The sequence below is a fragment of the Rana temporaria genome, chromosome 3 (assembly GCF_905171775.1).
Source record: "Rana temporaria chromosome 3, aRanTem1.1, whole genome shotgun sequence".
Taxonomy (NCBI): domain Eukaryota; kingdom Metazoa; phylum Chordata; class Amphibia; order Anura; family Ranidae; genus Rana; species Rana temporaria.
In genome coordinates this window covers 12175947-12202386 of record NC_053491.1, presented here as the reverse complement: position 1 = coordinate 12202386, position 26440 = coordinate 12175947, and the positions used below count along the sequence as shown (strand labels likewise).

Genomic DNA, 26440 nt, shown 5'->3' with positions numbered 1-26440 from the left:
GCGCGGCTGGCGGGGCGCGGGCTCCAGGCGGCAGTGCGCGGCTGGCGGGGCGCGGGCTCCAGGCGGCAGTGCGCGGCTGGCGGGGCGCGGGCTCCAGGCGGCAGTGCGCGGTTGGCGGGGCGCAGGCTCCAGGCGGCAGTGCGCGGCTGGCGGGGCGCGGGCGGCAGTGCGCGGCTGGCGGGGCGCGGGCGGCAGTGCGCGGCTGGCGGGGCGCGGGCGGCAGTGCGCGGCTGGCGGGGCGCGGCTGGCGGGGCGCGGGCGGCAGTGCGCGGCTGGCGGGGCGCGGGCGGCAGTGCGCGGCTGGCGGGGCGCGGGCGGCAGTGCGCGGCTGGCGGGGCGCGGGCGGCAGTAGGCGGCTGGTGGGGCGCGGGCTTCAGGCGGCAGTGCGCGGCTGGTGGGGCGCGGGCTCCATTCATTTCTAGGAACGTATGAAGGCCAGAAGCTCTGTCGAAGATCTAATAAAGGAAACAAGGGTCGGAGAGTGAGGATAGGATACATTGTTGGCGGAGAGATGCTTCAGAAGACAATAAGTAACTGGGAAGATGTTACATGAGGCTGGTAGAGATCTATGCTATTGCCCTAATCAATGTTCCCGCTACTGACTGCTGAGGTCGGAGGGCATCACATCATATACTAAGGGGCCACAGGTTGGGTAGCAGGGGGCTGGACTCAGACTTGTGCGTCTTGTATGATTATGCCCTTTCCATGCCCTTCTGTGGCACATTGTTGAGCTGAAAATGAGACTTGCCTACATAATTACATTGGTCCAGCTTTGAACGGTGTATGTATGCAGTGCCAGGACAAGGTCACTTGGAGACCAGGACGAATATATGCCAAACTGCGCCCCCCCAGATTTATGAGCATTATGTGTCAAAAATCCACCCCCCCCAAGGATTTTTTTTTAAGCTGGAATACTTGCCCCCCTCCCCCCCAAAGTATAAATTCCCCCCATTCCAGTACAAATCTCCCCACCCAAGAGAAATGTTTGCCCACCCCCCAGCAATTAATCCCTTCTAGCACAAATCCTTTTCTCCAATTTTCCCCTCCTAGCACCACTTCCTCAAAAAAATTCCCCTTCCAACACAAATTTGTGTCCCCAGTCTCTGACCATCTCTTGTATCGTGTCCCCAGTCTCTGATCATCTCTTGTATCGTGTCCCCAGTCTCTGACCATCTCTTGTATCGTGTCCCCAGTCTCTGACCATCTCTTGTATCGTGTCCCTAGTCTCTGGCCATCTGGCCGTGGGTAGAAAACATAGCCAGGAGGGAAAAAAACAAGCAGCACCAATGGGAACCAACAGACGTGGGACTTCCGGGCGCGACGTCACGGCGTTTAGGGGGACCAGGTTTAGACCGAGGCTTGGAGCCCAGAAATGGTGGAGAGCAAGCCGAGGGAGGCAAGGAAAGAGCGTATGTGGCTGTAGTCTTGACTATGCATATCGGTGGTGTTGGGGGGGGGGGGGGGGGGCACACTTGAGGCCCACCATATCAAGTTAGTTGCCCACCACTGTTCTAAAGTGTTAGTTACACGTTACGATTCGCAGTTCAGAATAAGAACTCTCTATTACAGTAAATGAGGTTACATTTGCATCCCCCCTGTAGGTTGCTGCTTTTCATCTGACATGTTTCTGTTCTTGCAGGACAAATCTCGAAGCTCTTCAGAAGAAGTTGGAGGAGCTGGAACTGGATGAGCAGCAGAGGAAGCGCCTGGAGGTTTTTCTTACCCAGAAGCAGAAAGTTGGGGAGCTGAGAGATGACGACTTTGAGAAAGTTTCTGAACTTGGAGCCGGTAACGGTGGCGTGGTCTTCAAGGTTTCACACAAGCCCACCAGCTTAATCATGGCTAGAAAGGTAGGTCCTCAAGTATCTTTAACCACTTAAGGACCGGACCAATATGCTGCTAAATGACCCAAGGGGTTTTTACAATTCGGCACTGCGTCGCTTTAACAGACAATTGCGCGGTCGTGCGACGTGGCTCCCAAACAAAATTGGCGTCCTTTTTTCCCCCACAAATAGAGCTTTCTTTTGGTGGTATTTGATCACCTCTGTGGTTTTTATTTTTTGCGCTATAAACAAAAATAGAGCGACAATTTTGAGAAAAAATTCAATATTTTTTACTTTTTGCTATAATAAATATCCCCCAAAAACATATATAAAAAAAAAAATTTCCCTCAGTTTAGGCCGATACGTATTCTTCTACCTATTTTTGGTAAAAAAAACGCAATAAGCGTTTATTGATTGGTTTGCGCAAAATTTATAGCGTTTACAAAATAGGGGATAGTTTTATTTATTTTTTATTTTTTTACTACTAATGGCGGCGACCAGCGATTTTTTTTTTTTTTTTTTTTTTTTTTTCTCGTGACTGCGACATTATGGCGGACACTTCGGACAATTTTGACACATTTTTGGGACCATTGTCATTTTCACAGCAAAAAATGCATTTCAATTGCATTGTTTATTGTGAAAATGACAGTTGCAGTTTGGGAGTTAACCACAGGGGGCGCTGAAGGAGTTGGGGTTCACCTAGTGTGTGTTTACAACTGTAGGGGGGTGTGGCTGTAGGACTGACGTCATCGATCGAGTCTCCCTATAAAAAGGATCACTCGATCGATGCAGCCGCCACAGTGAAGCACGGGGAAGCCGTGTTTACACACGGCTCTCCCCGTTCTTCAGCCTCTGGGAGCGATCGCGACGGAGCGGCTATAAACGAATAGCCGCGCCGTCGTCCCGGATCGCTCCCCGAGGGAATCCGCCTGCCGCACGCAGCAGGGGGGTCTCGATCGGACCCCCCACTCGCTAGAAGGCGGGGACGTATATATATACGCCCATCTGCTTTAAGGGGTTAAAAAACTCTTTGGTTGCTTTCGCAGTATGCTTCGGGTCATTGTCCATCTGCACTGTGACGCCCCGTCCAATGAGTTCTGAAGCATTTGGCTGAATATGAGCCGATAATAATAATCCCCGAAACACTTCAGGATTCATCCTGCTGCTTTTGTCAGCAGTCACATCATCAATAAATACAAGAGAAGCGGTTCCATTGGCGGCCATACATGCCCACGCCATGACACTACCACCACCATGCTTCACAGATGAGGTGGTATGCTTTGGATCATGAGAAGTTCCTTTCCTTCTCCATACTCTTCTCTTCCCATCACTCTGGTACAAGTTGATCTTGGTCTCGTCTGGCCATAGGATGTTGTTCCAGAACTGTGAAGGCTTTTTTAGATGTTGTTTGGCAAACTCTAATCTGGCCTTCCTGTTTTTCAGGCTCACCAATGGTTTTCCATCTTGTGGTGAACCCTCTGTATTCACTCTGGTGAAGTCTTCTCTTGATTGGTGACTTTGACACACATAGACCTCCCTCCTGGAGAGTGTTCTTCATCTGGCCAACTGTTGTGAAGGGTGTTTTCTTCACCTGGGAAAGAATTCTTTGGCCATCCACCACCAGGGCTGTCTTAATGAGAGGGCACACCTGGGCAATGCCCAGGGGCCCCAGCTGCATGGGGGGCCCCTGCACTTTCCCCCAAGCAGCTGGTCCATAAGCCCACACTGCCCTGAAATTGGGGGCACTGAGGGTGATAGATGCAAAGGGGATGCAGTCTGCCTCCTACCTACTTAATGTCTGTTTACCTGCACTGTCATTATTGTAGGGGCCCCAGAGCATGACTTTGCCCAGGGGCCCATGATGCTATTAAGACGGCCATGTCTACCACAGTTGTTTTTCTGTGGTCTTCCGGGTCTTTTGGTGTTGCTGAGCTCACCGGTGCGTTCTTTCTTTTTAAGGATGTTCCAAACAGTTGATTTGGCCGCACCTAATGTTTTTGCTATCTCTCTGATGGGTTTGTTTTATTTTTTAAGCCTAATGATGGGCTTGCTTCACTGATAGTGATAGCTCTTTGGATCTCATATTGAGAGTTGACCGCAACAGATTCCAAATGCAAATGGCACACTTGAAATGAACTCTGGACCGTTTATCTGCTCCTTGTAAATGGGGATAATGAGGGAATAACACACACCTGGCCATGGAGCAGCTGAGCAGCCAATTATCCCATTACTTTTGGTCCCTTATAAAGTGGGAGGCACATATACAAACTGTTGTAGTTCCTACACCGTTCACCTGATTTGGATGTAAATTCCCTCAAATTAAAGCTGAAAGTCTGCAGCAGTTAAAGTACATCTTGTTCATTTCATTTCAAATCCATTGTGGTGGTGTATAGAGCCAAAAGGATTAGAATTGTGTTGATGTCCAATATCTATAGACCTGACACTACATCGGCAGAATGGCACGGCTGGGCAGAGTAACGTATATTTACGTCCCTTTAAAAGTCCCGCCTTACGCGGCCACCCCTGCCACCGGTGTCCCGCGATCGGGTTACAGAGCTGCAGAACGGGGAGAGGCAAGTGTAAACAAGCGTCTCCCCTAGGCCACACATAACCTCTTCCTAGCCCCCTAGTGGTTAACCCCTTACCCCTTCACTGCCAGTCACTTATACAGTAATCGGTGTATTTTTATAGCACTGATCGTTGTATGAATGTGGTCCCAAAATGGCGCCAAAAGTGTCCGCCATAATGTCGCAGTCACGATAAAAATCGCAGATGGCCGCCATAACAAGTAGAAAAAAATGTAGTAATAAAATTCTATAAAACCACCTTCTATTTTGTAGACTCTATAACTTTTGCGCAAACCAATCAATATACACTTATTGCAATTTGTTTATTTTTACCAAAAAAATGTAGAATGCGTATCGGCCTAAACTGAGGATTTTTTTTATAGATTTTTGGGGGGATAGTTATTATAGCAAAAAGTGAAAAAATATTATTATTTTTTTTTTTTTTTCAAAATTGTCGCTCTATTTCTGTTTATAGCGCAAAAAATAAAAACGCACACGTCCATCTAGTTCAACCAAAATAAATAGGTTCAGTTAAAGTTATCATTGCAGGTCTTCATTTTTATCATTTGCTTCCCTTACAGCTGATTCACCTGGAGATAAAACCGGCAATCAGGAGCCAGATTATCCGAGAACTGCAGGTTTTACATGAGTGCAACTCCCCTTACATTGTGGGCTTTTATGGCGCTTTCTACAGTGATGGAGAGATCAGTATCTGCATGGAGCATATGGTGAGTTACCCATAAGGACTGTGTGGGAATGACCAGTTTGGAGCAGGGTTGTGAATAATGGAGGGGAGCCCGTAGTAGTATTGGATAAGTGGGAATATTGGAGGGCGGGGGCAGAGAAGACCAGCTTGGGCACCACCTGGAAGTGTTGGAGCTTTGCCCATTCTAAATGGACAAGTAATTAGCCGTGGAAGAGTGCAAATAGAGCTTCTACAGGTACCTTCTTCTGATATCCATCCATCCATCCATCCTTCCTTCCTTCCTTCCTTCTTTCCTTCCTTTCCTTCCTTTCCTTCCTTCCTTCCTTTCCTTCCTTCCCCTTTCCTTCCTTCCTTCCTTCCTTCCTTTCCTTCCTTCCTTCCTCCTTTCCTTTCCTTTCCTTTCCTTCCTTCCTTCCTCCTTTCCTTCCTTCCTTCCTCCTTTCCTTCCTTCCTTCCTTCCTTCCTTCCTTCCTTCCTTCCTTCCTTCCTTTCCTTTCCTTTCCTTTCCTTCCTTCCTTCCTCCTTTCCTTCCTTCCTTCCTCCTTTCCTTCCTTCCTTCCTTCCTTCCTTCCTTCCTTCCTTCCTTCCTTCCTTTCCTTTCCTTTCCTTTCCTTCCTCCTTTCCTTCCTTCCTTCCTTCCTTCCTCCTTTCCTTCCTTCCTTCCTTCCTCCTTTCCTTCCTTCCTCCCTTCCTCCTTTCCTTCCTTCCTTCCTTCCTTCCTCCTTTCCTTCCTTCCTTCCTTCCTTCCTTCCTCCTTTCCTTCCTTCCTTCCTTCCTCCTTTCCTTCCTTCCTCCCTTCCTCCTTTCCTTCCTTCCTTCCTTCCTTCCTCCTTTCCTTCCTTCCTTCCTTCCTTCCTCTCCTTCCTTCCTTCCTCTCCTTCCTTCCTTCCTCCTTTCCTTCCTTCCTTCCTTCCTTCCTTCCTTCCTTCCTTCCTTCCTCTCCTTCCTTCCTTCCTCCTTTCCTTCCTTCCTTCCTTCCTCCTTTCCTTCCTTCCCTTCCTTCCTCCTTTCCTTCCTTCCTCCTTTCCTTCCTTCCTTCCTTTCCTTCCTACCTCCTTTCCTTCCTTCCTCCTTTCCTTCCTTCCTTCCTTCCTTCCTACCTCCTTTCCTTCCTTCCTACCTCCTTTCCTTCCTTCCTACCTCCTTTCCTTCCTTCCTTCGTCCTTTCCTTCCTTCCTTCGTCCTTTCCTTCCTTCCTACGTCCTTTCCTTCCTTCCTACGTCCTTTCCTTCCTTCCTACGTCCTTTCCTTCCTTCCTTCGTCCTTTCCTTCCTTCCTTCGTCCTTTCCTTCCTTCCTTCGTCCTTTCCTTCCTTCCTTCGTCCTTTCCTTCCTTCCTTCGTCCTTTCCTTCCTTCCTTCGTCCTTTTCTTCCTTCCTTCGTCCTTTCCTTCCTTCCTTCGTTCTTTCCTCCCTCCTTCCTTCGTTCGTTCTTCGTTCGTCCTTCCTTCGTCCTTCCTTCGTTCTTCCTTCCTTCCTTCTTTTGTTTTTCTTTCCTTTGTTCTTCCTTCCTTCCTTCCTTCATCCTTTTGTCCTTCCTTCCTTCCTTCCCTTCATCCTTTGTCCTTCCTTCCTTTCATCCTTTGTCCTTCCTTCCTTCCCTTCGTCCTTTGTCCTTCCTTCCTTCCTACCTCCTTTCCTTCCTTCCTTCCTTCCTACCTCCCTTCCTTCCTTCCTACCTCCCTTCCTTCCTTCCTACCTCCTTCCCTTCCTTCCTACCTCCTTTCCTTCCTTCCTTCCTTCCTTCCTTCCTACCTCCCTTCCTTCCTTCCTACCTCCTTTCCTTCCTTCCTACCTCCTTTCCTTCCTTCCTACCTCCTTTCCTTCCTTCCTACCTCCTTTCCTTCCTTCCTACCTCCTTTCCTTCCTTCTTCCTTTTCTTCCTTCCTTCGTCCTTTCCTTCCTTCGTTCGTTCTTCGTTCGTCCTTCCTTCGTCCTTCCTTCGTTCTTCCTTCCTTCTTTTGTTTTTCTTTCCTTCCTTCTTTTGTTTTTCTTTCCTTTGTTCTTCCTTCCTTCCTTCATCCTTTTGTCCTTCCTTCCCTTCATCCTTTGTCCTTCCTTCCTTCCCTTCGTCCTTTGTTCTTCCTTCCTTCCTTCCCTTCGTCCTTTGTTCTTCCTTCCTTCCTTCCTTCCTTCCTTCCTTCCCTTCGTCCTTTGTCCTTCCTTCCTTCCCTTCGTCCTTTGTCCTTCCTTCCTTCCCTTCGTCCTTTGTCCTTCCTTCCTTTCCTTTGTCCTTCCTTCCTTTCCTTTGTCCTTCCTTCCTCCCCTTCGTCCTTTGTCCTTCCTTCCTCCGTCCTTTTGTCCTTTCTTTCTTTCTTTCTTTCTTTCCTTTGTCCGTCCTTCCTTCCTTCCTTCCTTCCTTCTTTTGTCCTTCCTTCCTTCCTTCCCTTCGTCCTTTGTCCTTCCTTCCTTCCTTCCTTCCCTTCGTCCTTTGTCCTTCCTTCCTCCCCTTCGTCCTTTGTCCTTCCTTCCTCCGTCCTTTTGTCCTTTCTTTCTTTCTTTCTTTCTTTCTTTCTTTCTTTCTTTCTTTCTTTCTTTCTTTCTTTCTTTCTTTCTTTTCTTTCTTTCTTTTCTTTCTTTCTTTCTTTCCTTTGTCCTTTGTTCGTCCTTCCTTCCTTCCTTCCTTCCTTCCTTCCTTCTTTCGTCCTTTTGTCCTTCCTTCCTTCCTTCCTTCCCTTCGTCCTTTGTCCTTCCTTCCTCCGTCCTTTTGTCCTTTCTTTCTTTCTTTCTTTCTTTCTTTCCTTCTTTCTTTCCTTCTTTCTTTCCTTCTTTCTTTCCTTCTTTCTTTCCTTCTTTCTTTCCTTCTTTCTTTCCTTCTTTCTTTCCTTCTTTCTTTCCTTCTTTCTTTCCTTCTTTCTTTCTTTCCTTTGTCCTTTGTTCTTCCTTCCTTCCTTCCTTCCTTCCTTCCTTCTTTTGTCCTTTTGTCCTTCCTTCCTTCTTCCTTCCTTTTTGTTTTTCCTTCCTTCCTTCCTTCCTTCCTTCCTTCCTTCCTTCCTTCCTTCCTTTGTCCTTTTTGTCTGTCTGTCCGTCCGTCCTTCCTTCCCTCCCTTCTTCCTTTGTCCTTCCTTCTTCCTTTTTGTTCTTCCTTCCTTCCTTCGTCCTTTCCTTCCTTCCTTCGTCCTTTCCTTCCTTCCTTCGTCCTTCCTTCGTCCTTTTCTCCGTCCTTCCTTCCTTCCTTCCTTCCTTCCTTCTTTTGTTCTTCTTTCCTTTCTTCTCCCTTCCTTCATCCTTTTGTCCTTCCTTCCCTTCATCCTTTGTCCTTCCTTCCTTCCTTCCTTCCTTCCTTCCTTCCCTTCGTCCTTTGTTCTTCCTTCCTTCCTTCCTTCCTTCCCTTCGTCCTTTGTTCTTCCTTCCTTCCTTCCTTCCTTCCCTTCGTCCTTTGTTCTTCCTTCCTTCCTTCCTTCCCTTCGTCCTTTGTCTTTCTTTCTTTCTTTCTTTCTTTCTTTCTTTCTTTCTTTATGTCTTTCCTTTGTCCTTTGTCCTTCCTTCCTCCGTCCTTTTGTCCTTTCTTTCTTTCTTTCCTTCTTTCTTTCCTTCTTTCTTTCTTTCTTTCCTTTGTCCTTTGTCCTTCCTTCCTCCGTCCTTTTGTCCTTTCTTTCTTTCTTTTCTTTTCTTTTCTTTCTTTCTTTCTTTCTTTCTTTCTTTCTTTCCTTTGTCCTTTGTTCTTCCTTCCTTCTTTCGTCCTTTTTGTCCTTCCTTCCTTCTTTCGTCCTTTTGTCCTTCCTTCCTTCTTCCTTCCTTCCTTTGTCCTTTTTGTCTGTCAGTCCTTCCTTCCTTCCTTCCTTCCCTCCCTTCATCCTTTGTCCTTCCTTCCTTCCCTTTGTCCTTCCTTCCCTTCGTCCTTTCGTCCTTTTGTCCTTCCTTCCTTCCTTCCTTCTTCCTTTTTCTTCCTTCCTTTCTTCCTTCTTTTCTTCCTTCTTTCGTCCTTTTTGTTCTTCCTTCCTTTTTGTCCGTCCGTCCCTCCCTTCGTCCTTTGTCCTTCCTTCCTTCCTTCCCTGCGTCCTTCGTCCGTCCCTCGTCCTTCCTTCCCTTCGTCCTTTGTCCTTCCTTCCTTCCTTCCTTCCCTTCGTCCTTTGTCCTTCCTTCCTTCCCTTCGTCCTTTTGTTCTTTCTTTCTTTCCTTCCTTCTTTCCTTCGTCCTTTTTGTTCTTCCTTCCTTCTTCCTTTTTGTTCTTCCTTCCTTTCTTCCTTCTTTCGTCCTTTTTGTCCGTCCTTCCTTCCTTCCTTTCGTCCTTTTGTCCTTCCTTCCTTCGTCCTTTTTGTCCTTCCTTCCTTCCGTCCTTCGTCGTTCTTCTCGCAGATTTCTTGGTACATTGTAGAAAAAGTTGTGTTGGAGTGATCAGAGTGGACTTATTGTGTGTTTTCAGAAGATCTTGACAAAATGTTATTTAATTCTGGTATTTCCATTCCCTTCAGGATGGCGGTTCACTGGATCAGGTGTTGAAGAAAGCGGGAAAAATCCCAGAGAAAATTTTGGGGAAAGTCAGCATTGCAGTGAGTATTGTGCACGTGTATGTCCCTCCGAGCTCTGCAGGCAGAGGACGGGTATCATAATAAACAAAAAGATTAATAGAAGATTAAAAAAAAAATCATAAAGTCCATATACAGGTAATCATCCTGCTGTGTATTTAAGTGTTCAGGAGACGTGCAAGTGTCCAGGTGCATCTTGCCCCTTCACCTTCACCACCACTATCTGCTCCCCTCCTACAAACGACCCACAGGGTCTATCCGCACATTACCACAAATCGGGGGTATTGATGCTCCACTGACCGATCTGTGGCCCAGATGGTGGTTCAAATGTCACAAGTCCATATAACGAGCGCTCGGTACAGTAGTGCAATCTGAAATATGGCCACGGGTGACGTCATACGCAGCTTTTTACTTTATGCTAAAAAACATGTCCCATAAAAAGATTTAAGTCAAATGTTTTCATCAATTTAGGCCACTATGTAGTCTGCTACATATTTTTGGTAGAAAAAAAATCCCTTTTATGAAACAAAAAAAATAAAATCCCAATAAGCATATTGATTGGTTTACGCGAACGTTATAGCTTCTACAAACTATGGGATATATTTATGGAATAATTTTTTTTTATATAATAGTAATAGTGACGATCAGCGACTTGCTTGCGAAATTGCGGAAGACAGTCGGACACAAACTGACCTTTTTTTTCGGAACCAGTGACGCTAATACAGTGATCGGTGCTAAAAATAGGCACCGTCACTGTACTAATGGCACTGGCTGGGAAGGAGGTTAACATCAGGGGCGATCAAAGGGATAAGTGTGTGCCTAGCCAGTGTTTGTGTGGGAGGTGCTTTTACTAGAAGAAATTGATTCTGGTCCCTGCTTTGCAGAAACACAGAATCCATCCCTCCCCTGCTGTCAGAATGGGGGATCTGCTTTGTTTACATAGGCAGACCCCCCCGTTCTGTGTAGTTTACAGACAATCGGTGGGTGCCGAAGGACATGCGCAGCACCTGCAGATCAGCTTCTCTGCTGTTGCTTATCAAAGCATTTCTCTTTGTGGGTGTAGAAATCTGACGTGTCGCCTGATCTGATGGAACAAAGGCTCTGTGAAATGTGTGACACAGCAGTGCCTACTCGCAGGGCATAGTGACTACCTGTCACAGAATTCAGGGAAGGAAATGTGTGGGAGTCTTCAAAATTTTTTTCAAGATGGTTCAGATTAATGGGAGGAGGGGAGAAATGATTGGAATACAATGTGGAAGTGAATATAGGATTGTACATTGTGACTATAGATCGATTTTATTGAAGATTGTGGTCTTTGTATGATAATATGCAGGGGGGGGGGGGGGGGGGGTTGTCATCAGGCCGGTACAAATGATGGATGTTCTCCTTTTTTGTTTTATACATAACAGGTAATTAAAGGGCTGACCTACCTGCGGGAGAAACATAAGATCATGCACCGAGGTAAGGACCTACCTACGTTTCCTTTTATAAATACAAGTTCAGAGCACACCTTTTCTGTCTGTAGGTCACCGAGGTGATTCTTTGGTGCAACACACCTGGAATGTTTACTGAATATAAAAGGACTTGCTGCCCGCCCTGGGTTGGTGCCGTAGGGATTGCCCAGCCCTGGGTTGGTGCCGTAGGGATTGCCCAGCCCTGGGTTGGTGCCGTAGGGATTGCCCAGCCCTGGGTTGGTGCTGTAGGGATTGCCCAGCCCTGGGTTGGTGCTGTAGGGATTGCCCAGCCCTGGGTTGGTGCTGTAGGGATTGCCCAGCCCTGGGTTGGTGCTGTAGGGATTGCCCAGCCCTGGGTTGGTGCTGTAGGGATTGCCCAACCCTGGGTTGGTGCCGGTAGGGATTGCCCAGCCCTGGGTTGGTGCCGGTAGGGATTGCCCAGCCCTGGGTTGGTGCCGGTAGGGATTGCCCAGCCCTGGGTTGGTGCCGGTAGGGATTGCCCAGCCCTGGGTTGGTGCCGGTAGGGATTGCCCAGCCCTGGGTTGGTGCGGTAGGGATTGCCCAGCCCTGGGTTGGTGCCGGTAGGGATTGCCCAGCCCTGGGTTGGTGCTGTAGGGATTGCCTAGCCCTGGGTTGGTGCTGTAGGGATTGGCCAGCCCTGGGTTGGTGCTGTAGGGATTGGCCAGCCCTGGGTTGGTGCTGTAGGGATTGGCCAGCCCTGGGTTGGTGCTGTAGGGATTGGCCAGCCCTGGGTTGGTGCTGTAGGGATTGGCCAGCCCTGGGTTGGTGCTGTAGGGATTGGCCAGCCCTGGGTTGGTGCTGTAGGGATTGGCCAGCCCTGGGTTGGTGCTGTAGGGATTGCCCGCCCTGGGTTGGTGCTGTAGGGATTGCCCAGCCCTGGGTTGGTGCTGTAGGGATTGCCCAGCCCTGGGTTGGTGCTGTAGGGATTGCCCAGCCCTGGGTTGGTGCTGTAGGGATTGCCCAGCCCTGGGGTTGGTGCTGTAGGGATTGCCCAGCCCTGGGGTTGGTGCTGTAGGGATTGCCCAGCCCTGGGGTTGGTGCTGTAGGGATTGCCCAGCCCTGGGGTTGGTGCTGTAGGGATTGCCCAGCCCTGGGGTTGGTGCTGTAGGGATTGCCCAGCCCTGGGGTTGGTGCTGTAGGGATTGGCCCAGCCCTGGGTTGGTGCTGTAGGGATTGGCCCAGCCCTGGGTTGGTGCTGTAGGGATTGGCCCAGCCCTGGGTTGGTGCTGTAGGGATTGGCCCAGCCCTGGGTTGGTGCTGTAGGGATTGGCCCAGCCCTGGGTTGGTGCTGTAGGGATTGGCCCAGCCCTGGGTTGGTGCTGTAGGGATTGGCCCAGCCCTGGGTTGGTGCTGTAGGGATTGGCCCAGCCCTGGGTTGGTGCTGTAGGGATTGGCCCAGCCCTGGGTTGGTGCTGTAGGGATTGGCCCAGCCCTGGGTTGGTGCTGTAGGGATTGGCCCAGCCCTGGGTTGGTGGAAGTTTTTGAAAGTTTATCAGCAGTGGCGTTTTTTATGGGCTGTTTCTGAACATCCTAAACTTTTGCATTTTCCCGACCCACAAAAAAAAACGAGAAACGCTGATAAACCCATCGTTGATCAGCTTATTTTGAGCAATAAACGCTCAAAAATGTGTCTCGCCATTGTTTCTTATCGTTTTTGATCCATTGGAAAAAAAAAAGTAAAAAAAAACACTAAAGTACGCTAATGTGGAAAAATGCTAAAAAACGCTATTCAAAAAAACATTAAAAATGCAAAGCTACTGGCGTTTTTAGAACATTATTTTAACGTCCAGTGTGCATGGAGCCTAATAAAAAAAAAAAATATATATATATATATATATATATATATATATATATATATATATATATATATATATATATTATATATATATATATATATATATATATATATATATATATATATATATATATATATATATATATATATATAATTTAGTAAACCTTGGATTGCGAGCGTAATTCGTTCCAGAAACATGCTTGTAATCCAAAGCACTTGTATATCAAAGCATTTTTTTTATAGAGTAGCAATAAGTTGCTAAATGTTGTCCCTTCATTAAATGTAACCATATTGCTACACATAGAGGATCCTCTCTTCTCTTTTATAGTCAGTTGTGACATGACGCTACTTGTATATCAAGACATTGCTTGTATATCAAGGCAACATGTATTAAACCATTTTGCTTGTCTTGCAAAACGCTCTCAAACCAAGTTACACACACAGTAAAACCTTGGTTTGAAAGTGTGTGTGTGTATTTATTTATTTATTTTATTTTTATATATATATCTATATAAGCGTTTTAATAGCGCTTTTAGTAGCGCTATTTTTACCGCTAAAACGCTGTAAAAACGCTTCAGTGTGAAAGGGGTCTAAAGGTAAATGGGGGGAGCGGGGAATTGGCAACCGGCTGAAATGTGAACAATGTATGGCCAGCCGTAGTCCCTGGTGTGCACTGATCCCCCCCCCCCCCCCCCCCCCCCCCCCCCCCCCCCCATCCATCGCTCGGTGTATGGAGACGTGTCTCATGGGTGTTGTATGACGGGTTGCCCTGCTAGGAAGGATTCGGATTGCATCATCAGTCTTAAACTCCTCATTCATCTAAATGGCTCCTGTGGGGGATGTTGGACACATCCAGAAACACATATTTTAATGCAAGCGCTGCATACGCTTCAGTTTTAATAATTTATACGCCGTGCTTCCGAAAAATACTCGCCTATAAAACACAGATTACTTAACCGGCTTAAGTGTTCTGGACTGTGACTTAATCTTGGAATGAGCCGGAACTCGGGTTCTGCACTTTATTTTATTCTAGGTATTTATGTATTGTCGTCATATTAGGTCACGTCAGTCCCTGCCCTCAGAGCTTACAATCTAAAGTTCCCATCTCGCGCGCACACACACACACACACACACACACACACACACACACACACACACACACACACACACACACACACACACACACACACACACATATATATTATATGTGTTGGGGCCAATTAACCTCCCAGTCCATCCAGTATTCCGTCATTTTGTCGTAAGCGGTTGGGTCTCGGGGGAAGTGACATTTCCAGCTTGGCGTTATGCCGGCCACACACTATACGAAAAATCGCCCGAACCCATTTTCGAAAAAACGAACATTCGGCTGTAAGAGAAAAAGATGGATCCATCATGTAATGACCGATAAATCGTTCAGTGGACGTAAATTTATGCATTTTTTTGTTCGTATTTTTTTACATATACCTACCGTATTTATCGGCGTATAACGCGCACTTTTTTCCCCTTAAAATCAGGGGAAAATCGTGGGTGCGCGTTATACGCCGACCCCCGCTGTCTCTGCGCGCCGCCGACAGTGATCGAGCCGAGTGTACTGCGCACTCGGCTAGGCTCGGCCATTCTCTGCTCCGCCCGCAGGACCGCGAGAGAAGCCAAGAGAAGCCGACATAGACCGAGCCGAGTGTACTGCGCAATCGGCTAGGCCACACTCGGCTCCGCCCGCAGGACCGCGAGAGAAGCCGACATAGACCGAGCCGAGTGCACTCGGCTAGGCTCGGCCACGCTCTGCTCCGCCCGCAGGACCGCGAGAGAAGCCGAACACACAGGAAATCCGGCAAGACAGCAGATGGACGACACCAAAGCCGCAGATGGACACCCACAAGGCTGAATGGGCCGCAGACGGACGCTGGACAAGGCCGCCGATGGACACAGAAAAATTAAATTTTTTTGTTTTTGGGGTGCGCGTTATACACCGACGCGCGGTATACGCAGATAAATATGGTAGTTCTTGTCCTTTTTTTTTGGCTCAAAGTCCCAACGATTATCTTTTTTTTTTTTTTTTGTGCCCATTAACCACTTTCGGACCGCCGATATACGTCAGCACTTTGAAGCAGGATATTTCTGTTATGGCAGCAGCTGCTACCATAACCCAGGTATCCTCCTTTTCAGTCAGCGGTCCGGTTTCCGATAATGGTGTCTCTGCGGCGGATTCGCCGCAAGATCACTTTTAAGGGTGGCAGGAAAGGCCGCCGCTCTCCCGTGCCCTCCGCCGTTTACCGGAGCCTTCGGGAGCGGCGGAGGCGATCGTGTCTTTCCTGTAGCTGGGTGTGGAGACAAGTGAGGGGGGAAGATGGCCCCCACCCGTCTCCATACCATAGCAGGGCAGAAGCAACGTCAAAACGTTAATTCGACCTATAGCTCCTAAAGGGACATTTTTGTCATTTGGGGGGAAAAAAAATAAATGTTGTCACTTTTATTCCTATAACAAGGAATGTAAACATCCCTTGTAATAGAAAAAAGCATGACAGGTCCTCTTATATATGAGATCTGGGGTCAAAAAGTCTTTAGATCTCATATATATATATTTACACTAAAATGCAATAAAGAGAAAAAGTTTTTTTTTTTTTTTTTCAAATTACAACTTTCTTTTATTGCATTTTAGTGTAAATATATATATATGAGATCTAAAGACTTTTTGACCCCGGATCTCATATGTAAGAGGACCTGTCATGCTTTTTTTTTCTATTACAAGGGATGTTTACATTCCTTGTATTAGGAATAAAAGTGACACAACATTTTTTTTTTTTTTTTTAAAGAACCGTGTAAAATAAATAAGAAAACTTTCATTTTTAATTTTTTTTAAACGCGCCCCGTCCCGCCGAGCTCGCACGCAGAAGCGAACGCAAACGTGAGCGGCGCCCGCATAGGAAAGCGGTGTTTAAACCACACATGTGAGGTATCGGTCGGTAGAGCGAGAGCAATAATTCTAGCCCTAGACCTCCTCTGTAACTAAAGACATGCAACCAGTAGAATTTTTATGAACGTCGCCTATGGAGATTTTTAAGGGTAAAAGTTTGTCGACATTCCACGAGCGGGCGCAGTTTTGAAGCGTGACATGTTGGGTATCAATTTACTCGGCGTAACATTATCTTTCATAATCTAAAAAAAAAAATTGGGCTAACTTTACCGTTTTCTTTTTTTAATAAAAAAAAGCGTATTTTTTTTTTTTTTTAAAGTGCGCTTGTAAGACCGCTGAGCAAATACGGTGTGATATAAAGTGTTGCAATGACCGCCATTTTATCTTCTAGGGTGTTAGAAAAAAAATGTATAATGTTTAATGTTTAATTTTTAACTTGTAAACTCCAAATCTCAGAAAGAGGCTCGGTCCTTAAGTGGCCGAAAAACGAACAAACTGTCTAAATGACCGATCCTTCATATAATGTATGTATCCTTCATATAATGTATGTATGTATCCTTCATAGCATTACTTTGTCATCATGTGATCATCCCTGGAAACATTGTAACTGACAGAACTGATGTATTTATTTTTATTGCAGGTATTTATATAACGCCGTACTTTACATATTCTATATTCACATCATAAAAGTGTTACGAAATGTAAATTTTGCTGGAATGAGCCGCCACTGATTGCCATCAGATTCTGTACATTATTTTATTAGTTATTTACATATATGCACACGTGTGTGTGTGTGTGTGTGTGTGTGTGATAAAATATATATATATATATATATATATATATATATATATATATATATTATATATATATATATATATATATATATATATATATATATATATATATATATATATATATATATATATATATATATATATATATAATTTTATCAGTACAATCAAAGGCCTGTTAAGGCTCATCGTTTGTCAGTGGGAGGAATAGTGTCCCGTCATTGGTGTCAGTGGGAGGAATAGTGTCCCGTCATTGGTGTCAGTGGGAGGAATAGTGCCCCATCATTGGTGTCAGTGGGAGGAATAGTGTCCCATCATTGGTGTAAGTGGGAGGAATAGTGTCCCATCATTGGTGTCAGTGGGAGGAATAGTGTCCCATCATTGGTGTCAGTGGGAGGAATAGTGTCCCATCATTGGTGTCAGTGGGAGGAATAGTGTCCCATCATTGGTGTCAGTGGGAGGAATAGTGTCCCATCATTGGTGTCAGTGGGAGGAATAGTGTCCCATCATTGGTGTCAGTGGGAGGAATAGTGTCCCATCATTGGTGTCAGTGGGAGGAATAGTTTCCCATCGTTGGTGTCAGTGGGAGGAATAGTTTCCCATCGTTGGTGTCAGTGGGAGGAATAGTGTCCCATCGTTGGTGTCAGTGGGAGGAATAGTGTCCCATCGTTGGTGTCAGTGGGAGGAATAGTGTCCCATCATTGGTGTCAGTGGTAGGAACAGTGTCCCATCATTGGTGTCAGTGGTAGGAACAGTGTCCCATCATTGGTGTCAGTGGTAGGAACAGTGTCCCATCATTGGTGTCAGTGGTAGGAACAGTGTCCCATCGTTGGTGTCAGTGGGAGGAATAGTACCTCATCGTTGGTATTATTGGGAGGAATAGTGCCCCATTGTTTTTTAGGACAAATGGTGCCCCATAATTGATGTCAGTTGGCAGAATAGTGTTTCGTATTAGTAGGAGGAATAGTGCTCCAAGGGCCGGATAAAGGCAAGTAAAGGGCCGAATTCGCCCTCCGGGCCACAGTTTGGAGACCGCTGATGTAGCCATTAACTTAATTCGAAGAGGCTTAATTTCCGCCATTGCCAGCCCGTGTGTGTGTGTGTGTGTGTATGTGTGTGTGTGTGTGTATATATATAATGTATACATTTTTATTTTTTTTCAGCTTATTTTGAGAAACGCTCAAAAATGTGTCTCGCCATCGTTTTTTTTTTTTTTTTTTTTTATCCATTCAAAAAATAAATAAAAATTTTAAAAAAATAAAAAACACGCTAAGGTACGCTAACACGAAAAAAATCTGAAAAACGCTATTGAAAAAACATTAAAATTTTATTTTTTAAATACTCACTGCAAAGCTACTGGCTTTTTTTTTTTTTATTTGTTTTTTTATAAGATTATTTTAATGGCCAGTGTAATAATTTTTTTTATATATATATATGTGTGTGTGTGTGTGTGTGTGTGTGTGTGTGTGTATGGGGCCATTGTGTACTACAGGAGGGCTGGCTGCAGTGTTTTGCGGAGCAGAATAGGAGGGAGCGGGTGAGTTTCTTGGTGTATCTGTAATGAATTGCCCCCGTGGGAAATGCTTTTAGAGCCTCTGTCTCCTAGTAACTGAGATGTATTGTTAGAGGAGAGAATGTAGTAAATGGCAGGTTTACACCGGGTCTAAGCCGCCTGCACTATTACAGCTGCGTTCCCCCATCCAGCAGGGAATGCGACTTAAAGGCGTGATCCGCCCGATAACACAAATGTAATATATTGCAGCTTACCAATATATACGTCCTCTTTTTAAAGATGGATATCTCGGTAACGGCAGTAGCTGCTGCCACAACCGAGGTATCGATCTTTACAGTGGGCAGGCCTGTAAACGATAACCGCGCTCTCCGCGGCGGATTCGCCGCGAGAACGCCGTTATCGGTGGCGGGAGAGGGGCCCCTCCCGCCGCTCTCTCGCGCCCTCCGCCGCTTACCGGAGGCGATCAGGTGCTGCTTCCTAGTGTGTGAGGATGCGAGTGAGGGCAAGATGGCCCCCACCCGTCCTCATAGCTTTGCTCGGCGGAAGTGACGTCAAAACGTCAGTCCCGCCCAGCATCTTAAAGAGACATTTTTTTGTTGTCATTTTTTTAAATGACAACATTTACATTTTTTTTTTTTTTTTTTGCATTTAAGTCTAAATATGAGATGTGAGATCTTTTTGACCCCAGATCTCATATTTAAGAGGACCTTTTTTTTTTCTATTACAAGGGATGTTTACATTCCTTGTAATAGGAATAAAAGTGATACATTTTTATTTCATTTTTTATTTCAGTGTAAAAAATTATAAAATCAATAAAAATAAGAAAACAAAAAAAAAATTTTTAAAGCGCCCCGTCCCGACGAGCTCGCGCGCAGAAGCAAACGCATACGCGAGTAGCGCCCGCATATGAAAACGGTGTTCAAACCACACAAGTGAGGTATCGTCGTGATCGTTCGAGCGAGAGCAATAATTCTAGCCCTAGACCTCCTCTGTAGCTCAAAAAATGCAACCTATAGAATTTTTTAAACGTCGCCCATCGAGATTTTTTAAGGGTAAAAGTTTGACGCCATGCCACGAGCGGGCGCAATTTTTAAGCGTGACATGTTGGGTATCATTTTACTCGGCGTACCATTTATCTTTCACAATATATAAAAAAAAATTGGGCCAAATTTATTGTTGTCTTATTTTTTTAATTCAAAAAAGTGAATTTTCTCCAAAAAAAAGTGCGCTTGTAAGACCGCTGCGCAAATACGGTGTGACAAAAAGTATTGCAATGACTGCCATTTTATTCTCTAGGGTGTTAGAAAAAAAATATATATATATAATGTTTGGGGGTTTTAAGTAATTTTGTAGCAAAAAAAAACTGTTTTAGTCTCGTAAACGCCGAATCTGAAAAACAGGCTTGGGGCTTAAGTGGTTAAGGAGGACTTGCAGCAATGTGCGGCTTATGGGATACTTTTCCTCCTAAGAGTTGGCGAACAAATATAATACATTTTTGGATTTAATGTCACTTTCACTCCTCCGCAGTTCTATTCCCTCTCCGTCATCCTGTGTTTTTTTTATTTTATTTTTTTTATTTTACTTTTTCTATTTTTTACTTTTTCTTACAGACGTGAAGCCGTCCAATATCCTGGTGAACTCCAGAGGTGAAATCAAACTCTGCGACTTCGGGGTCAGCGGACAGCTCATCGACTCGATGGCCAACTCCTTTGTGGGGACGAGATCCTACATGTCTGTGAGTGTCCATGGGGGGGCGCTGGTGGATATCTGTATATGTGTGTGCCCCTTCCATTGCCTCCATGCGTTATGTAATCCGCCATGTCTGTGAGTGTCCATGGGGGGGCGCTGGTGGATATCTGTATATGTGTGCACTCCTTTCATTGCCTCCATGCGTTATGTAATCCGCCGTGTCCATGGGGGGCGCTGGTGGACGATAGAAATCTGTATATGTATGCACTCCTTTCATTCAGTGGCGTCACTAGGGTTGGTGTCACCTGGTGCGGAAAAAAATGGTGTTACCCCCCCCCCCCCCTGTCCACCAACTATAGTCCCCCCTCAGTACAGACCCCCCTCCACTAATTACAGACCCCCCTCCCGCAGTATAGATCCCCCCCTCATCAGCCTCATCAGTACAGACACCCCCCTGAGTATAGAATCCCCCTTGGTTCAGACCCCCCATCAGTATAGAATCCCCCCTTGGTTCAGACCCCCCATCAGTATAGAATCCCCCCTTGGTTCAGACCCCCCCATCAGTATAGACAACCCCCTTGGTTCAGACCCCCCCATCAGTATAGACAACCCCTTGGTTCAGACCCCCCATCAGTATAGACAACCCCCATCAGTATAGACAACCCCCATCAGTATAGACAACCCCCATCAGTATAGACAACCCCCATCAGTATAGACAACCCCCATCAGTATAGACAACCCCTTGGTTCAGACCCCCCATCAGTATAGACCCCCCATCAGTATAGACCCCCCATCAGTATAGACCCCCCATCAGTATAGACCCCCCATCAGTATAGACAACCCCCATCAGTATAGACAACCCCCATCAGTATAGACAACCCCCATCAGTATAGACAACCCCCATCAGTATAGACAACCCCCATCAGTATAGACAACCCCCATCAGTATAGACAACCCCCATCAGTATAGACAACCCCCATCAGTATAGACAACCCCTTGGTTCAGACCCCCCCATCAGTATAGAATCCCCCCCTTGGTGCAGACCCCCCATCAGTATAGAATCCCCCCCCTTGGTTCAGACCCCCCCCATCAGTATAGAATCCCCCCCCTTGGTTCAGACCCCCCCATCAGTATAGAATCCCCCCTTGGTTCAGACCCCCCATCAGTATAGAATCCCCCCTTGGTTCAGACCCCCCATCAGTATAGAATCCCCCCTTGGTTCAGACCCCCCCATCAGTATAGAATCCCCCCTTGGTTCAGACCCCCCCATCAGTATAGAATCCCCCCTTGGTTCAGACCCCCCATCAGTATAGAATCCCCCCTTGGTTCAGACCCCCCATCAGTATAGAATCCCCCCTTGGTTCAGACCCCCCCATCAGTATAGAATCCCCCCTTGGTTCAGACCCCCCCATCAGTATAGAATCCCCCCTTGGTTCAGACCCCCCCATCAGTATAGAATCCCCCCTTGGTTCAGACCCCCCATCAGTATAGAATCCCCCCTTGGTTCAGACCCCCCCATCAGTATAGAATCCCCCCTTGGTTCAGACCCCCCCATCAGTATAGAATCCCCCCTTGGTTCAGACCCCCCATCAGTATAGAATCCCCCCTTGGTTCAGACCCCCCCATCAGTATAGAATCCCCCCTTGGTTCAGACCCCCCATCAGTATAGAATCCCCCCTTGGTTCAGACCCCCCATCAGTATAGAATCCCCCCTTGGTTCAGACCCCCCCCATCAGTATAGAATCCCCCCTTGGTTCAGACCCCCCATCAGTATAGAATCCCCCCTTGGTTCAGACCCCCCCCATCAGTATAGAATCCCCCCTTGGTTCAGACCCCCCCCATCAGTATAGAATCCCCCCCTTGGTTCAGACCCCCCCATCAGTATAGAATCCCCCCCTTGGTTCAGACCCCCCATAAGTATAGACACCCCCCTTGGTTCAGAATCCCCCCCTTAGTACATGCGCCCGCAGTATAGACACCCTACTTGGGGCAGACCCCCCATCAGCATAGGCACCCCGCTCCTCCTCCTCATTGGATGTAAACATAGAGGAGGAGGCGCCGGTGGCTTCAGTCCACTCCGTGGACACAGAGCGAGGTGCAGATTAGTGTAGGGCAGCGGTGGTGTTAGCGGCGCCTCAGCTGTCGCTATCCCCGGGTGTCCCCCCTCTGGCGTGTGTCGCCCCTCTGGCGGGTGTCACCCGGGTGCGGCCCGCACCCACCTAGCAACGCCTCTGCTTCCATTGCCTCCATGCGTTATGTAATCCACCGTTTGCCATAACAAGGAGGATGATTACAGCACGCTCCGGATTGCGCTCGTTCGCATTGTGTGTCACGCAGCAGATGGAGTATTAGAACGTCCTCCCACACTGTTGGTTGTGTGTGTAATAACAGCTCTTCGGATGGGGGGGGGGGCGCCATTTGTGCCTCGTCTCCGGGAGTCGCGCTGATTTATTGCAGAGAACAGATTGGAGTTCTTTATGTAATTCTATGGGTAGCGGGGCTGTGTGCTATTCATTACGTAGAGCAGATTTCATCTGTGCTGCTGATGAATAAAAGTATGCATCGGATTTTGGGATTGGAAAGAAAGGATCTGATTGGACAAGACAGCTGGGATAGGGCATGGGACCCTGTTACCTGTTAGTTACAGGCGATCTTCCTACCTGAATGTACTTCAGTGTGCCATCATACGGGTACCATAGGATGCAATATACAGATCTCGGTCAAGATAAATTCTGGGAATTAGGGGTGCAGGGGTCAGGCGTATTCCTTACCCAACCCTAACCCTCGGTCCCTCAGTCATGTAGTCAAGGCAAAAAATGTAAACATGTATTCTGGGCATTAGGGGTGCAGGGGTCAGGTGTATTCTTTGCTTTACCCTATCCCTCGGTCCCTCAGTCGTGTAGTCAAGACAAATTTAAAGATGAATGCTGGGAATTATTAGGGGTGCAGGGGTCCGGCATCTTCCTTACTCCTCCCTATCCCTCGGCCCTTCAGTCATGTAGTCAAAACAAAAAAATAAAAAATTCTGGGAATTAGGGGTTCAGGGGTCAGGCGTATTTATTTCCCTATCCCTCGGTCCCTCAGTCATGTAGTTAAGACAAATTTAACCACTTAAGGACCCCTTCACGCCGATGTATGTCGCCGGTGCGCTCCCGCGACCCAGTCCGAAGCTCCCTGACCACAGCTGCGGGACTCGCGGACCCGATTGCCGCTGGAGTCCCCCGATCGGTCCCCGGAGCTGAAGAACGGGGAGAGCTGTGTGTAAACACACCTTCCCCGTTCTTCACTGTGGCGCTGTCATCGATCGTGTGTTCCCTTATATAGGGACACACAATCAATGACGTCACACCTACAGCCAGACCCCCCTACAGTTAGAAACACACATGAGGTCATACATAACCCCTTCAGCGCCCCCTTGTGGTTAACTCCCAAACGGCAACTGTCATTTTCACAGTAAACCATACATTTTAAATGCATTTTTTGCTGTGAAAATGACTATGGTCCCAAAAGTGTGTCAAAATTGTAGTAATTGTACTACCATTAGTAGTAAAAAAAAAAAATTTAAAAAAATGCAATAAAACTATCCCCTTTTTTGTAAACGCTATAAATTTTGCGCAAACCAACCGATAAACGCTTATTGCAATTTTTTTTTAACCAAAAATAGGTAGAAGAATACGTATCGGCCTAAACTGAGGAAAATAATAAATGTTTTTTATATATTTTTGGGGGATATTTATTATAGCAAAAAGTAAAAAATATTGCATTTTTTACAAAATTGTCGCTCTATTTTTGTTTATAGCGCAAAAAATAGAAACCGCAGAGGTGACCAAATACCACCAAAAGAAAGCTCTATTTGTGGGGAAAAAAGGACGTCTATTTTGTTTGGGAGCCACGTCGCACGACCGCGCAATTGTCAGTTAAAGCGACGCAGTGCCGAATCGCAAAAACTGGCTGCATTTTGTTCCGGGTCTTAAGTGGTTAAAAATGAATTCTGGGAATTATTAGGGGTGCAGGGGTCAGGCGTATTCCTTACCCTATCGTATCCTTCAGTCCCTCAGTTGTGCAGTCAAGACAAATCTTAAAGCTGAATTCTGGGAATTGCATAAAATCTACTCTTGCAGTCTAGGGGTCAGGCCTACTCCTGGCTCTATCCCTCTAATCACTAAGCCGTGTAGTCAAGACAAATTTAAAGCTGAATTCTGGGAATTGCATATAATCTACCACTGAAGTAGGAACCACCCCCCCCCCCTTCTTAGTCTAGGGGTGCGGGGGAAAAGTGTTTTACTTACCCTATCTCTCGGTCCCCCAGTCACACAGTCAAGTCAAATTTAAAGTACAGGGGTATTCCTTTACCCTATCCCTCATTCTTGTAGTCAAGACAAATTTAAAGTGGAATTCTGGGAGTTACATAAAATCTACCCTTGCAGTGAGAACCCTCCCCTAGTCTAAGGGTGCAGGGGTAAGGCGTATCACCCCATCCTTCAGCTTTAAATTTTTCTTGACTACACGACTTGCGAGATTGAAGGATGGGGTAAGTAATACGCCCGACTCCTGTACCCCTAGGCCGGGGGGGGGGGGGTTATTCCTACTGCAAGGGTAGATTTTTTTATGTAATTCCCCGAATTCAGCTTTAAATTTTGTCTTGACTACACGACCTGAGGGATTGAATTGTGGGAATTGCACAAAATCTACCTGCCCTATCCCTCAGTCTTGTAGTCGAGACACATTTTAATGCAGGATTCTCGGAATTGAACAGTGAGAACGACCCCCCCCAGTCTAGGGGATATATATATATAGGTTTTATATAGCGTCAATAGTTTGCGCAGTGCTTAACAAAATAAAGGCAGACATTAGTTACATTACAATTTGCTACAAGAGGAATCAGAGTGCCCTGCTTATTAGAGCTTACAATCTAATAAATATATATATACCCTAAAAATAGATAAAGAGATCTCTATATCTAAAGGGGGGGGGGGGATATATATTTAATATATATATATATATATATATATATATATATATATATATATATATATATATATATATATATATATATATATATATATACATATACATACATACTCTAAAATAAAAAAAACATCTATATCCAAATTTGGGGGTAGGTAGAGAGAGCAAGATATCTCTTTATTTTTTTGAGAAAATTATATATATATATATATATATATATATATATATATATATATATATATATATATATATATATATATATATATATATATATATATATATATATATATATATATATATATATATATATATATATATTTTCTCAAAAATAAAGAGATCTCTATACCTAAATGGGGGAGGGGGGGTATATATAACCCCCCCCCCCCCATTTAGATATAGATAGATATTATATTTTTTAATAAATTAAATAAAGAGATAATATTTTCTCTAAAAATAAATAAATAGAGATATCTATCTATATCTAAATGGATAGGGATCTCTCTCTCTCTTTCTCCTATCCATCCATCTCTCTATCGCGCTCTCTCTATTGCGCTCTCTCTCTATTGCGCGCGCTCTCGCTATCTATCTCGCTCTCGCTATCTATCTCGCTATCTATCTCGCTATCTATCTCGCTATCTATCTCGCTATCTCTCTCGCTATCTCTCTCGCTATCTCTCTCGCTCTCTCTCTCGCTCTCGCTCTCTCTCTCTCGCTCTCGCTCTCGCTCTCTCTCGCTCGCTCGCTCTCTCTATCTCTCGCTCTCTCGCTCTCTCTATCTATCGCTCTCTCTATCTCTCTCTATCTCTCTCTCTATCTCTCTCTCTATCTCTCTCTCTCTCTCTCGCTCTCTCTCTCGCTCTCTCTATCTCTCTCTCTCTCGCTCTCTCTATCTATCTCTCTCTCTCTCGCTCTCTCTATCTATCTCTCTCTCTCTCGCTCTCTCTATCTATCTCTCTCTCTCTCGCTCTCTCTATCTCTCTCTCTCTCGCTCTCTCTATCTCTCGCGCTCTCTCTATCTCTCGCGCTCTCTCTATCTCTCGCGCTCTCTCTATCTCTCGCGCTCTCTCTATCTCTCGCGCTCTCTCTATCTCTCGCGCTCTCTCTATCTCGCGCGCTCTCTCTATCTCTCGCGCTCTCTCTATCTCGCGCGCTCTCTCTCGCTCTCTCGCTCTCTCTCATTTGCAAACACCAATATATTATATTCTAGTTCTATTGTGCCTGATGGTATTGCCTGTGCTGTCAATCGGATTGTATCTTCCATCCTGCCATTTCTGTGTTTTGGAGGTTAGAAATGGAACCCTCGTTGGTCACTGGGTCAGATCTCGGACCGTACAGAAGACCGCTACAGTGTGGAATTCCAAACCTTGAAGATCTGATTTTTATTTTTGTATTTTAGCCGGAGCGGCTGCAGGGCACACACTACTCGGTGCAATCCGATATCTGGAGTATGGGGCTCTCGCTGGTGGAGATGGCCATCGGGCGATATCCAATTCCTCCTCCTGACGCAAAGGAGCTAGAAATGATGTTCGGCTGTTCCGTAGAGGGCGATCCGGCAATATCTGAACTGCCCCCCCGCCCCAGACCACCGGGACGTCCTATCAGCTGTAAGTGTTACCTGGGAAGGTGGGCAACCTGCCTTTAATGTCAGTTCACTTCATTTTATTTTTTATCATAGACCAACACAAAGTGGCACATAATTGTGAATTGGAAGGAAAATGATAATTGGACTTTA

At 46.1% G+C, this 26440-nt stretch overlaps 1 protein-coding gene across 1 annotated transcript in view; it reads left to right on the top strand.

Moving 5' to 3' along the window:
* Positions 1–26440, top strand: part of MAP2K1 (mitogen-activated protein kinase kinase 1) — a 65532-nt gene that overhangs the window by 24115 nt on the left and 14977 nt on the right. The window contains exons 2-7 of the mRNA XM_040342258.1: positions 1640–1850; positions 4972–5118; positions 9510–9587; positions 10973–11024; positions 19662–19786; positions 26105–26312. Of these exons, the coding sequence (XP_040198192.1) occupies positions 1640–1850; positions 4972–5118; positions 9510–9587; positions 10973–11024; positions 19662–19786; positions 26105–26312 (821 nt within the window). The remainder of the gene's footprint in view (positions 1–1639; positions 1851–4971; positions 5119–9509; positions 9588–10972; positions 11025–19661; positions 19787–26104; positions 26313–26440) is intronic.